This window comes from Sminthopsis crassicaudata, chromosome 4 (assembly GCF_048593235.1).
Source record: "Sminthopsis crassicaudata isolate SCR6 chromosome 4, ASM4859323v1, whole genome shotgun sequence".
Lineage (NCBI taxonomy): Eukaryota > Metazoa > Chordata > Mammalia > Dasyuromorphia > Dasyuridae > Sminthopsis > Sminthopsis crassicaudata.
This window is the reverse complement of record NC_133620.1, coordinates 131,767,281-131,784,345: the sequence shown is the minus strand read 5'-3', so window position 1 is coordinate 131,784,345 and position 17,065 is coordinate 131,767,281. Positions and strand designations below refer to the sequence as shown.

The 17,065-nt window shown below is 33.4% G+C and overlaps 1 protein-coding gene across 1 annotated transcript in view; it reads left to right on the top strand.

Moving 5' to 3' along the window:
* IGF2R (insulin like growth factor 2 receptor) overlaps positions 1-17,065 on the top strand; it is a 137,961-nt gene that overhangs the window by 30,714 nt on the left and 90,182 nt on the right. Inside the window, 2 exon segments of the mRNA XM_074309389.1 lie at positions 6,443-6,579; positions 16,848-16,972. Of these exon segments, the coding sequence (XP_074165490.1) occupies positions 6,443-6,579; positions 16,848-16,972 (262 nt within the window).

Here is a 17,065-nt window from a genome sequence, read left to right as displayed (position 1 = left end):
ACTATTTTATTGCTTCCCTATTCTGGGATCAAATTGGTCTTAATTTCCCTTTCTTTTCATCTGATACCTCCCAAGAATTCTGAGGCATCAGTACTTATTGTATATGATTTAGTTGAAAATTGTCTATGTGCTTATTTGAATAGGCTTGTTTCCTCATTTAAAAAGTGTAAATGTCACAGTAGATAATTGTCAGGAAGACCCAATTCAAATTTTTTCTACTAGCTTGTGACCTGTGGTAAATCACTTAACATGTCGCCCTTAGTTTGTGAGAACAACAAAAAAAAAGGATAACATGCAAAGCATTTTGCAAATTAAAAAATTTTTTTTCTTAATCCCAAATGTACATAAAGACAATTTTAAATACTAATTAAAAAAACAAAAACAAAAAAACCTCAGTGAGACTAACCCAAGGACTGCATAGCTTTTTAGGAGATCTATTTGTTGCTGGCCCTCTATACCCAAGTTCCAAATTCTTTTTCTCCTCCCTTCAATTCCCCCTCCTTGAGATGAAAGCAATTTGATGTAGATTATACATATTCAATTATGCAAATTAGCATATTGTTGTGAAAGAAGATACCCAAAGGGGAAAAAAAAGCCCCACAAAAGTACAGAAAAGTGAAAAATTGTATGCTTTGATCTCCAGGGAGGTTCCATTAGTTGTTTCTTTTTGGAGGGGGATAGCATTTTTCAACATGAGTCCTTTGGAATTGTTTTAAATCATTGTACTGCTGAGAATAAACATGTCATTTTCAAATGTTTATCATGCAGTATTTGTTAATGTGTAGGGTTTGCATCAGTTCATATAGTCTTTCCAGGTTTTTCTGAGCTCAGTTTGCTCATTATTTCTGATAGCATAGTCATATTCATCCTTCCCCAGTTGATGGGCAGTTCTTCAAATTCCAAATTTTTTTTTGCTACTCCAAAAAGAGTTGCTTATGAATATTTTTGTACTAACAAATCCTCCCGTTTCTTTTTCTTTTTATCTTTGAGATACAAACCTAACAGTGCTATTGCTGCATCAAAAGATAAGCAGTTTTTAAAAAAATTTTTTTTATTTTATAATTATAACTTTTTTTGATAGTACATATGCATGGGTACTTTTTTACAACATTATCCCTTGCACTCGCTTCTGTTCTGTGATTTTTTTTTTTTCCCTTCCTTCCCTCCACCCCTCCCCTAAATGGCAGGCAGTCTTATACGTGTTAAATATGTTATTGTATATTCTAGATACAATATATGTATGCAGAACCGAATTTCTTGTTGCATAGGAAGAATTGGATTCAGAAGGTAAAAACCTGGGAAGAAAAACAAAAATGCAGTTTACACTCATTACCCAGTATTCCTTCTCTGGATTTAGCTGATTCTGTCCATCATTGATCAATTGAAACTGAATTAGATCTTTTTGTTGAAGATATCCACTTCCATCAGAATACATCCTCATACAGTATTGTTGAAGTGTATAATGATCTCCTGGTTCTGCTCATTTCACTCAGCATCAGTTGATGTAAGTCTCTCCAAGCCTCTTTGTATTCATCTTGCTGGTCATTTCTTACAAAACAACATATCCATAACATTCATATACCACAATTTACCCAACCATTCTCCAATTGATGGGTATCCATTCATTTTCCAGTTTCTAGCCACTATAAAAAGGGCTGCCACAAACATTTTGGCACATACAGGTCCCTTTCCCTTCTTTAGTATTTCTTTGGGATATAAAAGCCCAGTAGTAGCCCTGCTGATCACAGTTTGATAACTTTTTGGGCATAATTCCAGATTGCTCTCCAGAATGGTTGGATTCTTTCACAACTCCACCAACAATGCATCAGTGTCCCAGTTTTCCCACAATCCCCTCCAACATTCATCATTATTTTTTCCTGTCATCTTAGCCACCTTAGCTTACCTGGTGTGTAATGGTATCTTAGAGTTGTCTTAATTTGCATTTCTCTGATCTGTAGTGATTTGGAACACTTTCATATGAGTGGAAATAGTTTCAATTTCATCATCTGAAAATTGTCTGTTCATATCCTTTATCATTTATCAATTGGAGAATGGGTTGATTTCTTATAAATTAGAGTCAGTTCTTTATATATTTTGGAAATGAAACCTTTATCAGAACCTTTAACTGTAAAAAATCTTTTCCCGGTTTGTTGCTTTCCTTCTTATCTTGTTTGCATTAGTTTTGTTTGTATAAAGGCTTTTTAATCTGATGTAATCAAAATTTTCTATTTTGGGATCAATAATGATCTCTAGTTCTTCTTTGGTCACAAATTCGATAGGCAGTTTTATAAAGCTTTTTGTATAGAGTTCTAAATTGTTCCCCAGAATGGTTGGATCAGTTCACAATTCCACTAATAAGTACTTATTTGTACGGTATTTCCCCCAGGCCCCAATATATCTCATATATACCCACATTTATTGTTTTTCTTTTCTTTAATATTAGCCAATCTGATAGGTATGAGTTGGTACCTGGGATATGTGTTCATTTGCATTTTTCAGATCAATGGTGAATTAGAACTTTTTTTTTTTTATATGACTTTGATGTCTTCATCTGAAATCTACCTGTTCCATTTTCCTTTGACCATTTATTAGTTGGGGCATTTTATAAATCCTAAAGCACAGTGAAAATGCTTTTTTGTTAATTCCTTTGGTTCTAGATTTTCCATTCAGAAACTTCACGTATCCTAAAGGAATGAAATGTAGGATAGACAAATTCAGGTGGGAGGAATCAGATGTCTGACCAGGGAAACAGTATCATGTATGAGCATAGCAATGACTATTTCAGCTTACCAGTGTATATATATCAGTTGAATTGTCTTCATTGCTTTTTCAGTGTTTCCTTCTGTTCTCTTTACATTTAAAAAAAAATTTTACTGTCTCTTTTGACATCACTTTTGATACCTCTCCTACTTATCCCACCATCCCCAAGTATGTACCTTGAATTGTGTAAAACAATTTAGTGATTGTCAACCCTCTAAAATTTTTTTGTTGGTTAGGAAGTGATTTCCCCCCCCCCCCCCCCTTAGTTTGTAAGGAATTTCAGGTTTGCTGCTCTTGAAAACACAACCTTAATATTCCTGAAGTGCACATGAGCTTTTGAATATTAGTTTTGGTATTTCTTGAGGATTATTCAGGTTCAGCTAATTGGACAAATGTTTTGACAGTACAATGACTAGAGTATATATTGCATTCTTAAAACTTTGCTTATGATGTATTTTTCTGATTGCCATCTAAGTCTTCTTGGTTCCAGGAGGAATGCTTGGAGTACTGCCTAGCTTAAATAACTATTGATATTTAAACTCACTGCCCAGTATGTTGTTGTAGACAGGGATTAGGCGATGAAGGGGATGTTGCTGCCTGTTAGCATTGCACCAAGCTTGATGTTAAATGAAAGATAGGTTGGGATGGGACCACCTGGGCAGGGATATCTAAATTAGAATGTTGAGTTCAAGTACTGCCCCACCACGGACACCAGTGTGACCCTGGGCAATTCATTTACTCTCTCTGATACTTGAGGCAATTGTGTAAGATGTTGATTGACTTCTGTGTTTTTTTTTTTTTTTTTTTTTTTTTTTTTTTTTTTTTTTTTTTTTTTTTTTTGGTGTTTGTTTGTTTGTTTTGTTTTTGAGTGGGAGTTGCCTAGGCTGATAAAGATCTCAGCTTTAGGTAAAAAGTACTATTAGATGACTGAGCCCTATTGTTCCCTGGTATCTGGAAGTGGAAGGTTGTAAATTAGAGGGCTTAGAGAAACCTCAACTTGTTATTCAGTAAACATATATTAAGCTCCTGTATTTCCCCCAGGCCCTATCCATTCATTGGGGATACCTAGGAAAAAGGCAGTCTCTGATCTCAAGGACCTTGATGTAGTGGGGGAGACCACATACAAATAACTACAAGCACAGCTCTGCAGAGGATAAATTGGAATAGGTATCATATACACCTTTGTTCATTTCCTATTTTTTGATAGGCTTGCTTAATTTTTTCTTTAATTGAACTTCACATCATAGCTGCTATTTTTTTTTTTTTTGAAGATGTTTTTGCTATTCTCTTTCAGTGTTTCTTTACTATGGTAAATTCACAGATGCTTACTTTGGGTTGCTTGGTGCTTTTGTTATTAAGCATTAAGAACCAGCTAGCGCCAGGCATTGTGCTAAGCATTGGAGAAAGGCAGGACCATAATCCTTGCTCTCAAAGAGCTCTCAGTCTAATGGAGGAGACAACATGTAAACTTTAGTTATATACTTCTCAAGAAGCTATACACAAGGTAAATTAGAGGTAATCAACAGATGGAAGGCAGTAGCATTATGGGGGAGACAAATGGCCTCAGGTAGAAGGTGGGATTTTAGCCGAGACTACAAGGAAACTATGAGGAAGAACAATTAGTGAGAAAAATATGTTCCAAAGATACTATGATTATGTTTTGTTTGAGTAACTGAGAAGGCCTGTGTCACTGGATTACATATTATAGAGAGTTGTGAGAAAACTGGAAAAGTAGGAAATGGGTAAGGTTATTTTTAAAAAATAATAGCTTTTTATCTTTTAAACTATATGCAAAGATAGTTTTCAACATTCATCCTTGTAAAATGTTGTGCTTAAAATTTTTGTCCCTCCATTCTGCCACCCTCTTCCCTTAGACAGCAAGTAATCTGATATAGATTAAACATGTGTATTTCCTCTCAACATATGAATACATTTGTCATTGCTGCACTAGAAAAAATCAGATCAAAAAGGAAAAAAAAATGAGAAAAAAAACAAGCAAGTAAACAACAAAAAAGTGAAAAATACTGTTGTGATTCACATTCAGTCTCCATTGTTCTCTGTTTGGATGAAGATAGCTCTCTTCACAAGTCTATTGGAATTGTCTGGAATTACCTCATTATTGAAATGAGTCAGGTCAATCACAATTGATCATCACATAATATTGTTGCTGTGTACAGTGTTCTTGGTTCTACTCATATCACTTAGCATCAATTAATTTCTCTCTAAGTCTTTCTAAAATTATCCTCCTGATCATTTCCTATACATAATATTCTACTACATTCATATACTATAACTTGTTCAGCCATTCCTCAACTGATGGGCAGCCACTCAATTTCCAGTTCCTTGCCACTACAAAAAGGGCTACCTTTTGCATTTTGTGGACATTTTGCACATGTGGATCCCTTTCTCTCCTTTAAGATCTGGGATATAATCCCAGTAGAGACACTGCTGGATCAAAAGGTATGCACAGTTTGATAGCCTTTTGGGCATAGTTCCAAATTGCTCTTCAGAATAGTTGGACCAGTTCACAACTCCACCAACAATGTATTATTGTAAATGGGTATATTATAATAATGGATTTTAAGAGCCAAACAGGATTTTATATTTATTCCTGAAAATATATAGGGGAATTTTTTTGTAGAAGGATGGCATGATCAGATTTGTGTTTTATGAACATTATTTTGGTAGCTCAGTGGAGGATGGATGAATGGAGAAAGGCAGGTAGAAAAGAAAGTTCTTATAATGGATGAAGAATAAAGTGATGAGGGCCTAAACCAAGGTGGTAGCAAGGTGTGGTATGTAATTGATTATTATTTTATAAAGAGAAGCAAAGATTTAGATTATATTATAGAGTAGTAATAAAACCAATGAGTATCATAACTTAAAACCATCTAATTTAATATGTAATTTAAGTTTAAAACCAGTCTATATCTCTTATTGGTCGGCATATCTTATACTTTTATCTAAATTGAAATTTAAAACATTACTATTTGTTACTTAACTCTTCAATATTATCATTACTATTTATTTTTTTACCCTAATTTTAAGGCATTATTATTGTTATTTAACTGTTCTTTGTTTCCCTACTTAGATGGTATTTTCTTTGTACTTATACTACTTCTCTCCTTTCCCCTCAAAGGACCTCTTACCTCTACCCAATAGGTTTCCAGTAAGATATTTGTTGCTGAGTAAAAAACACTGAATTGAGAGTTTGTGTAACTGGATTCTAATTTTGATTTTGCCTTGAACTTTTTTTTGTGACCTTAGGGAAGTCATTTAATAGATTTCCTTGACTGTTGCCTTCAGCTTTGTCATTTTTTGATTTTTTTTTTGGGGGGGGGATAGTTGTATATCTGATTCTGGAGATGAAAGTAATGTGATGAGCTAGAAATGTACAAAATGTGATTTTTGGAGGACTATCATAGTAGTCTTTATAGGCTATCATTTTTCTTAAATCTAGCCAGTATAAATTCACACATACTCATGTGTTTTCCCCTCTGAAAGTTTATCATTTTAGGGAGTATAGTTTTTATTGTTGTGTACTTGAAGTCAGAATAACAGTATGGTAACTTTGGAAGAATGAAATGCATTTGTTAATTATAGAGGCTTTCTTAAACAGAATTGACTTGTAAAATTGTTTCAGTTTTACTAGAATGTAATGATTATTTTTTCTTCTTCCTAGTTATACATGGGAAGCTGCTGATATTGAAAGACATATACTTTATAAAATAAATCTCTGTGGAAATATGCATATTCCCAAATGTGAGTCTAGTGCCATCTGTGCATATGATTTGAAGAATATCTCTTATCGTTCAGTAGGTAAGTTAATCTACTTTTAAAAAACCTGTTAAAAATAAGTTCTAAAGACTCTTCTTCATTATAAACATTTGCAGTGATTGTATCCTAAGTGTAAAATTGTTTATTCTCCCATTGGCTTCTATATTTCTGTAATTATTTTGAAATTGAGGTTTTTAGGATTTTTTGTTTGTCAAATGTCATTGGGTTGGAAAAGCTAAGATATAGTCATTTTAAAAAGATCTAGCTTTGTAAGATTTTTGAATATTTCATTAACATTCTTTAAGCTTCCATAATATAGTATTTTCAATCACAACTTCATTTTCAAAATTAAATTTGATTGTGATGAAATCTGCCTTTTCTCCCTCTTTCACCTAGAATGCGAGAAAAGCAAAACCATTGCTATGGATTTGTGTAGTCAGGTGAAACAAATTGCCACCTTGGTCATGTCCAAAAACCTAATTTAGGTAGTGGGTACCATGTTTCATTATGAGTCATCATTGGTCATTGTATTAATCAGAGTTCCCAGGTTTCTCCAAAGTCATTCCCTTCATAATTTCTTAAAACATAAAAGTATCCTACTATATTTGAAAAAAAATATATTTTTAATAATAGCTATATTTAAAAAAATATGCAAAGATAGTTTTCAACATTTACCCTTGCAATTTTTTCCCCTCCCTTCTCTTCCCCTCCCCTAGACACTAAGTAATCCAATATATGTTAAACATGTCCCTATTTCCTCCAAGTTAAAATACAAACTCCTCTGCAGGGCAGTTAAAAGACCTTCCCACAGGCTAATCCCAACCTATATTTCCACTGTTACTATACATTTCTCTCCTTTGTGGCTAAAATAGCCTTCTTGCTGTTACTTACATTTAACATCCATACTTCTCATCTCTGTGATTGTGCAATGGTTGTTCCCAACTCTATACTGTTATATTACAGGTAGGGAATGTCCAGCTCATGGACCATAATGCCCCACAAAATCATTTGCAGAGGCAACCTCAGATGATGGATTATCTGAAAACTAGGTACAACAACTTCCCACTTATAGAGTTCTCTTAAGTTCTATAAGTTGATAATTTTGTATGGTCCATGAATGATATTATAAATATTTAAATGGCTCTTGGCAGAAAAAAGTTTCTCCTCACCCCTGACCCACATAAGTTTTTTTTTTGATCTTCCCTTAGCTCCTAGTGCCCTCCCACTGAAACCTACCTTCCAGCTACATAGATAAATAGATAGTCTACACTTCCATGAATCAGTTAATGAGCATTTTTAAAGCACTAACTCCCTGCCTTATTAAGCACTGTGTTAAACAATGTGATAAGAACTATGATAAACCCTGAAGATATAAATAAGTCCTGGGCAAGAGAAAGAGAAGAGAAGCAAAGGAAAAACTGGATTGGCATCAAACCCAGAGCACAGCTACTAAGAACATCCTCTTCATAAAGTGGAAGCAGGGATGAAAGAAAGATGTAAAACAGGACAAGATGAAAGTAAATTACAATAATTCTGTACATGAATAACACAAATTCACTCATAAAACAGAAGACAATATCAGAATGGATTATAAAGCAGAATCTAACAATACTCTTTTTACAAGATATTTCTGAAACAGTCACACAGAATTAAAATAAGAAACTAAAAGAAAAATTATGTTTCAGCTGAGATAAGAGGTAGTAGTCATCCAACAAGATAGGCAAAACAAATTTAATTAAAAGAATTAAACAGGAAAATACATTATGCCAAAAGATATCAAAGATAATTATATATATATAAAATGAATTTATGAAACACAAAGAGGTATGACAAACCACTCTTAGTAAACCTAATGTACAAAAATCCAGAATTTCATAAAGAGAAAATTAGATGATGATTTGCTTTGCAATTGGATTTCTCTTTATAGAATGATGAACTATAGGATTCTTTATTTAAACATTTTTAATTGATACCCTTTTATGTCACTCATTTTCAAACATATCCTTCAGTCCACCTCAATAATACCATCACTTTTAACAGAAATTGGGGAAGAATAAAAACACCAGTTTAGCAAAGAGTATAGTGTATCATATATAGCAGGGGTTCTCAAACTACGGCCTTCGTGGCCCGCTGAGGATGTTTATGCACCCTGCCCGGTTATGGCAAATGGGCAGAGGGGTGGAGACAGGTTGTGAGTTTTTGTTTTTACTATAGTCCGGCCCTCCAACATTCTGAGGGACAGTGAATGGGCTGCCTATTTAAAAAGTTTGAGGACCACTGATATATAGTATCTCACTTCACTTATCATGTTTTATTTTTATTCTTAATAAGCACCAAATCAAATGGACATTTTCATGAAATTATACATTTATTATTAACAGCTTGCTATTAATAAGTTCAACATGTAGCTTTCAAAGCTGTCTAGTTTGTCTGCTTTAAAGTCATGGACTTAACTTTTTTCTGTCTTCCCTTATTCTCTTTAAATACTTTTTCCCACCTTACCCTCTCAAAAAAAAAATACTTCAAACACCATACATAATCAGAAATAGACGGCTTATTCTGCATCTTGAGTATCATCTCTCATTAGGTGAGTAGCATGCTTTATCACCAGCCCTCTCTAGTTTTGGTTGGTCATTGTGAAATTTAGAGTTTTGAAGGAGAGTTGTTTATATAATGTTAGTGAATACATTGTAGTTTTGGTTTTGTTCACTCGCCATCAATTCATACGGATTTTCCTAGAAACCTCCATATCATCACATATTTCTTTATATTAATAGTCTAGTAAATTCATAAAACACAATTTTTAAACCACTTTTTCATAGTTGGTATCTTCTTTGTTTCTGGTTTCTTTACTAATTTTTTTCCTCTTTCTTTGAATTTCTTAAATATAGTATGGGTTATCACTGGGTCAAGAAGTACACACAGTTTAGTGATTTCAGGTGGGAGTATTAGTTCCAAATTGTTGTTTTGGTCAAAATAATTGCACTACATTAAGTTTTGTTTCATTATTTTTCTGTTCATTTAATTGCTATGTATATATTTTTTCTGTTTTTTACTTTTGTCAGATAAGTCTTTCTCTGCTTAATTCTTCATGTACCAAAAATGAGAGGCTTTCTGGCATAGGGGATAAAGAATTTTCCAAATCAATCTTGGTGGATTAATTTCTTTCCCCTGATATATTAAGAAGCTCTCTCTAAGAATATTAATTGCAAAGTGGGTGAGCCTATCCTGTGATACTGAATTTCCCTTTGGAGCTTCCTGTACCAGTGAAACAATACATCTTGTCTGAAAGCCAAATTCCTTAAATACTGGGAATCTGCTATTTGCAGGTTCTCAGTTCCTTGTTATGAAAATGGTGATAGAAGTGGGGGAGGGAGGAGAGGGGATACATGAATAAACACACATTCCCTTCCCCTCTCCCACCCAACTTTCTTTCAGATTTAACAGCCAGCTCTTCCAGTGTATTTACAGTAAGATTTAAGTTATGAAATTTTTTTATACATTTCTCAGGAATATATACAATTATTTATCTTTTATGTAAAAGGAAGAATTCAAAATAATCTGAATAAAATAAAAATTGAATCTGTCATGGTGAACCAGTTTTGTAGAGAGCTTTCTAATTTACTGAAAGAAGTGTAGGTGAAAATTAAATTCTTGAGTACTTTTCAGAAGAACAACATGTAGGGGAGAGGGTTAATAGAGTAAAAATTCTGTCATCCAGACTCTATAAGAGCAAATATATAACACTTTTGGGCTTTCACTTTTCTATACAGCCCAAGTTTGTATTTATGAAATTCATTTTTATTCTGCTGATGATGTTACCAATTTCAGAAATATGTGTATGTGTGGTAGAGTATGCAGATCTTTGGAAAGACTGGATCCTCTATTATACTTGCCTGTGACTCAAGATTTTTTTAGGAAGAAAATGAGTTAGTTTTCTTAAGAGATTGCATTTCTTGGTTGTCCTTGGGGTTAGACGTTTGGTTTTAGAGCTCTAGTTGTGGTTTCTAGCTTTAGAAACAGGCCAAAATTTATTGTTTTTATTTATTTGTGATCCAAGTATTAGGAATGTGAATCTGTAGCCTGAAAATGATAGCATATATTACTTTAAAAGTTCCTCTTTTAGCCCTAATTCCTACAGTACTTATTTTATGGGATAGTGGTTGGCTACAAATGTCTTTTAAGTGAGGAGGCCCCCATCATTTCTTGTTGGGAGTATCAGGCTCCTAACTAATTTTTTTTTCTTAGTCTGTCCTACATATTTGCTACCTGCTGAAACTATTTTTTTCTATTATATGTCATTGTTCTAAAGAACTTATAGCTCCCCATTTTCTTCTGTTTTGGGGAGAATCAGCCTGTATTTTCATTGATATAGGGAACACTTCTGCCAGTTCAGGTCATAATGTTGTTGATTAGGTCCAGTGGAATAGAAAATATTGCTTTAGGAATAAGTTCCTGGGGGCAGCTTGGTGACACAGTGTTTAGAGCACCAACCCTGAAATCAGGGGGACTGGAGTTCAAATATGGTCTAGCTGTGTGGCCCTAGACAAATCACTTAACCTCAATTGCCTCAGCCCCCCCAAAAAAAATTCCTGAGGAAAGAAATAAATATACATGTTGAAAATAAACTATATATCTAATATTATATCAAAGAAAAGTGATGAGAGCTATACATTATATGGGAGGCATTTTCCCCCTATCTTTTAGAGAGTTAGCCAATGGGGGGGGTGTGTTGAAATATTCTATCAATGTTGATACAACTACCAGAACATGAAATTTTGTGTTCTTTACACACACACACACACACACACACACACACACACACACACACACACACACACACACACACACTCTTTGGATTTCCTTATACTGAACTCCTAGGAATAGGAGGTATTTCACTTTTTTCTCTTTGTATCCTTAGAGCCTAGAATTGTTACAGTAAAGTGGTTAGCAAAAACATACTTGATTTATCATAATACTTCACATCATGGATGAATTCCTGCCAATGAAGAGGAGAAATAAATAAAAAGAAAAAATAGACCTAGGTTTCAAAAGACCTTGAATCTGGAGAATATTATAATTCAGCTGGAGAGATGAAAGCTTCGGGAAGAAGACATAGTAGGGAGGGTTTATACTTAAGGCACTACTTGTTATTCCACACATTCTAATGAATTCTTGTCAGCACTATACTTTAATTTCAAAAATGCTAACTTTGTACAAAATGTTTTTTTGGGTTTCCCCTTTTGAAATTATCTTTAGAGCTTTGCATTCTGTTAAGTATTGTCTGTGGAGGTAGAGGCCGGATGGTGGAGTGAGCGGACATGATAGAAACTCCCCACTGTTCCACAAAGTATCATACCAATTTCTATCTGGGAAAGGCAAGAGAGAGGCACAGTCATTTTTTCTGCCCAGGGCAACTAAGGAAAAGATCGTACATCTGTGGGAATTGGGTTCAGGGTTTAGTCAGAAGCATGCATTCCATTAATCAGGAACTGATTAAAAGTTGAGAGGCACCTGAATAGCAAGTGCCATGTTAAGAGATTAGAGACTCCTGAACTATTACTAGGTGCAGGAATAGATTCCATCTGGCAGCTTTGTTATCTGTTACCATAGTATGGATTGTATATATAAGATGGAAAAGGGGAGTTGTGAGCATAGTTGTGTACTGAGTAAGGAACAAGTTTTAGAAAAAAACAAAAACAAAAATATGGATAGCTTTGTGAATTTGATCCCAGCAGCAGAGCATTGACTCAGTTCTAGCCTTCCTTTAGCTCAGCACATAATTTTGCAGTGGAATAAACAGGATTAGAGTCCCAGACCTAAAGGGGAACCATCATTTCAGACACTCTGAATTGGCCCAGCATTCCAGTGAGTTAACAGTGACTGAGTGCATTAGCAGTTTACAGAAACTTCCAACCAAGGAAAAGCTAACAGTTCCAAACCTGGATCAAGAACTTAGACAAAGAGGATAATGAATAGACTTTTCCCCAGATTCCACCACTTTTGGAAATCTTGCAGGCCTCTGTATTAAACTATGAAAGCAAGAGAGGATGTAAAAGGACAGAACCTGAGAGTAGATGTTTACTTGCCTTCCATGGAGTATACTGAGCTCAGCATTAAGATAAATTCCAGAGTTAAGAAGGTTGAAAGAATGAGTGAATAAATAAAAAGAAAAACTAGATCAAAAGCTACTATAGTCACAGAGAAGCTCAAGAGACAAACAGAAGAGAATGACTTTTAAAAAAAATCTACATACATAGCTTCAAAGAAAAATTCAGTTTACAAAGAAGTCCAACAAGAATTCCTAGAAAAAGTTAAAAAGCAATATTGGCAGAGGGTGGGGGGAGGAGAAAGAGCCAAATAAAATTTTAAAACCACATGAGATAAAAAAAGAAAAAAGAAAAAAAGAAGCTTCTCGAGCTATAGAAGAAAGATGTGAAAAGAGAATTAATAGTTTGAGGAAAGGGATAGAAAACCTTAATGAAGAACATGATAGCTTGAAAATTATTGGCCAAGTGGAAGCTAATAACTCCATGAATTATGATTATTGACTGTAGTCAACTTAGCTAAAAATCACAAAGGAAAATCAGAAAATCTTTAGTAGTAAATGTGTATTCTTTCAAGTTTTGAATCCTATGTAATGGCTAATTATTTTCTATACAGTAATTTGCAAGCTTTGTGATTTTTTAGCTAGGTTGTCTTTAGGGTCCACATCATAGTGGAAGTAAGCCTGTCTTGCATGTTTGCCATGCTAGCTTCTGAGCTCTCAGATAAACATTTGTGAATTACTGTGACTTTTTGTAGGGAGGAAATGTCAGGATTTTTGATCTAGAATCTGGGTAGGGGATGGGAGGGCTCACATTTGGAAACTCTTCTAGCATAGATACATGATTTACAGTTTTAACGAGTTGTCTAGTGACCTTGTAACTAGACTATGGCCACACTATCTGAATTCCTTCATTTTGGCCTGCTTCTCCTGAATTACATTTGTATAAATTTTTTAAAAGTACTGGATACTATGTAAAAAAGAAAAGCTAAAAATTTAATGAATTAAGCAATTAAATTTTTTTTAATTCACATACCTTTTTTTTTTTTTTTTTTGCTTTTAAGTGATTTTTCTTTGTTTATTCCTAGAGAAGATAAAACTAAGTTTTTCCTCATCTTTTTTTAACTGTCTGAGGTACCTTGATAGCACAAAAGTTGAAAACTGAGATGATTTTGCGAATAGGCTATTCCCCAGGATTGGTGAAATCCGGTGGATTCCTACAATTTTAACTACTTGATATTTAGTGAACATCTATTGTGGTTTTCATTGCCTCTATAATACTATACTGTTTATTAACCCAAAGTTAAAATTGTTGAAGCATTTATTACCTTTTTTTTTTTTTTTTAAACTTCCCCCCCTCCCCCCCTTTGAGGCTGGGGTTAAGTGGGTCACACAGCTAGGAAGTGTTAAGTGTCTGAGACCATATTTGAACTTGGGTCCTCCTGAATTCAAGGCTGATGCTCTATCTACTGGGCCACCTAGCTGCCCCTATTAATTTTTTTTTTTAAGGAAATTTATCTTGTTAAAAGAAATGATATGGCAATTTCTTGCTACTTAAAAGACTTTATGATATTAGCACCATAGCTTTTTCAGAAGTTTACTATTAAATCCAAATTTTTTGAATTTGGTAGATTGTCTTCCCGAATTGCTATAATCATAAAATTCATTACTTGGAAGACCACTATGATGATGATAGACTTTAAACTTTGGTCCTCAGCCAGCATACAATTCGTGGCCAGATATATAATTAACTTTCTAGTTTAGTGAGGACATATCAGAGCTTGTGTTTTGTTTTCATAGCCTTTAAGTAACCAATCCGTTCCAGGTCACAATATAAAGCATTACCAAGAGGATGTAGCTTGGTAAAGTCATAAACAAAACATTCAGTAAAAAACCAAAAAATTTTTGCAAGTGCTTTGGGAGAGGTATGACGAACAGTAGACTACATTTAAAAATTATATTTGTAATTTAAAAATTACATAAATATAAAAATGTATTTTTTCCCCTCACTATTAAGCAATTTTTTAAACATTTATTTTTAAAATTGAGTTCTAGTTTTAAATCTCCTTCCCCCCTTTCCCTGAGATTGTAAGCAGATAAAGACTATATGTATGCTATTATGTCCATACCAGTCATTTTGTACAAGAAGACTAATAAAAATAAAAGAAAGACATTGTGGAAAAATGGTATGCTTCAGTATATATTAAAATAATATTAGTTCTTTCTCTTGAGGTAGACAATAAGCTTCAACATTAGTTTTGGATCATTGTATTTAGAGCATAGCTAAGTCATTCACTGTTCTTCATTGGACGTATTGCTGTTATTGTGTATTACATTCTCTTTGTTCTGTTCACTTTATTTTGCATCAGTTCATGTATGTCTTTTCAAAGTTTTTGAAATTATTCTGTATGCTATTTCTTTCAGCACAATAATGTTCTATTACAAAATATACCATAGTTTGTTTAGCTATTCCCCAGTTTATGGGCATCTTTTCAATTTACAATTCTTAACCATCACAGGAAAAGCTGTTAATATTGGTTCTTTGATTCCCTGTCTCCTTCCACTCCCATTTTTGATGTCTTTGAGACCTAGCAGTGGTATTGTTAGATCAGAGGTTATGCATAATTTTATAGCCTTTTGGGCATAGTTAAATTGCTCTCCAGAATGACTGCATCAGTTCACAAGTTTACTATTAGTGCATTAGTGACCCAGTTTTCCCACATATCCTCCAAATCCAACATTTTCCTTTTTGTCATATTAGTCACTCTGATGAGTTTGAGGTGGAACCTCAGAGTTGTTTTAATTTTCTGCTAATCAGTAGTAAGTTAGAATATTTAAAAATATTTCTCTGTGTGGCTTTTCTTTTTCTGAATACTGCTTATTCATATCCTTTGACCATTTGTTAATTGGGGAATAATTTGTATTTTTATAAATTAGACTAAGTTATCTATATGTTTGAGAAAAGAGGCCTCTATCAGATATTTGTCACACAATCTCTCTCCTATTTTCTTTGTTTTGTTTGTGCAAAAAACCTCTTACATTTTATACAATCAAAATTATTTTATATTTTATGATGATATGACAGATAAATTATTCTATGCTTTTCTAATTTGTTCACGGTATCATTCTTTATTTGTAAGTCATGTATCCATTTTGACTTTATGTTGTTATATGGTGTGAGGAATTGTCTATAGCAATTTTCTGGAATGCTATTATCCAATTTTCTCAATACTTTTTGTGAAATAATGAGTTTCTGTTCCAAAAGTGTGGATGTTTGGGTTTAACATATATCAGATCATTCTGGTCAATTATTATAATTTGTTCTACTGATCCACCATGCTTTTTCTTAGCACTAGATTGTTTTGATAATTACCACTTTATTAAAAAAAAAGATAATTACAACTTTATGATTTTGAGATATGTTTTTTCACATTTTTTTCATTGATACTCTTGACATCCTTGATATTTTGGTATTCCAAATGAATTTTGTTATTTTTTCTAACTCTAACACAGTTTTTCATAGTTTTGTTGTATGGCACTGACTAGATTAATTTAGGTAGGATTGCCATTTTTATATTTGCTTAGTCTATTCATGAGCAATTAATATTTTTCCAGTTGTCTAGATCTGATTTTTTTTGTATGAAAAGTGTATTATGGTTGTCTTCATAAAGATTCTGACTTTGTCTTATCAGGTAGACTCTCAGTATTTTATATTGTCTGCCATTGTTTATCTACTTTCTCCTATTTCTTGTTGCTGGACTTTGATAAAAATAGGAATACTGATAATTTTTATGTGTTTTTGTTTTTCCTGCAACTTTGCTAAAATTAATAATTTCAAATAATTTTTTAGTTGATTCTTTGTGGTTCTCCAGGTATAACATATCATCTTCAGAGTGATATTTTTGTTTCCTCATTGCCTATTTTAATTTATTTTCTTTTTATTTGATATTACTATAAATAACATTTTAGTACATTATTAAAAAATAAGAGTAATAATGCTTCATACCCTGATTGTGTTAGGAAAGTTTCTACTGTATCCCCATTACAAGTAATGCTTGCACAGTAACATTTATACCAGGAACTTCATAGAATTAATTTTAAGGATAGTACATTTAGAAACACTTTGTTGCAGTTTGCTTGTGTGTCTCTATAAGTTTTTAAGTAAAATTCAATTAAAAACTCCTGCAACCTTTTTTGTATTTCACTGGAATTACACTTGAGTTATATCTATTTTACAGTTGACTTTTTTTTTCCCCCTTTATAGGAGACTTATCTTTGAAAAGTGGAACCAAATCCTTGATGGAATTCAACACAGGGGATTCCTGTCTCCAGCAAAATACGAGGACAACAGTACATAGTAGTATTGCCTTTTTATGTGGAAAAACACTGGTTAGTCAACATGGATTCATTCTAAATGTTGTCTGTTATCTTGTAACAAGTATGTTGTTGGTTATGTATTCTGGTCAAAAGTGAAAAAATAAG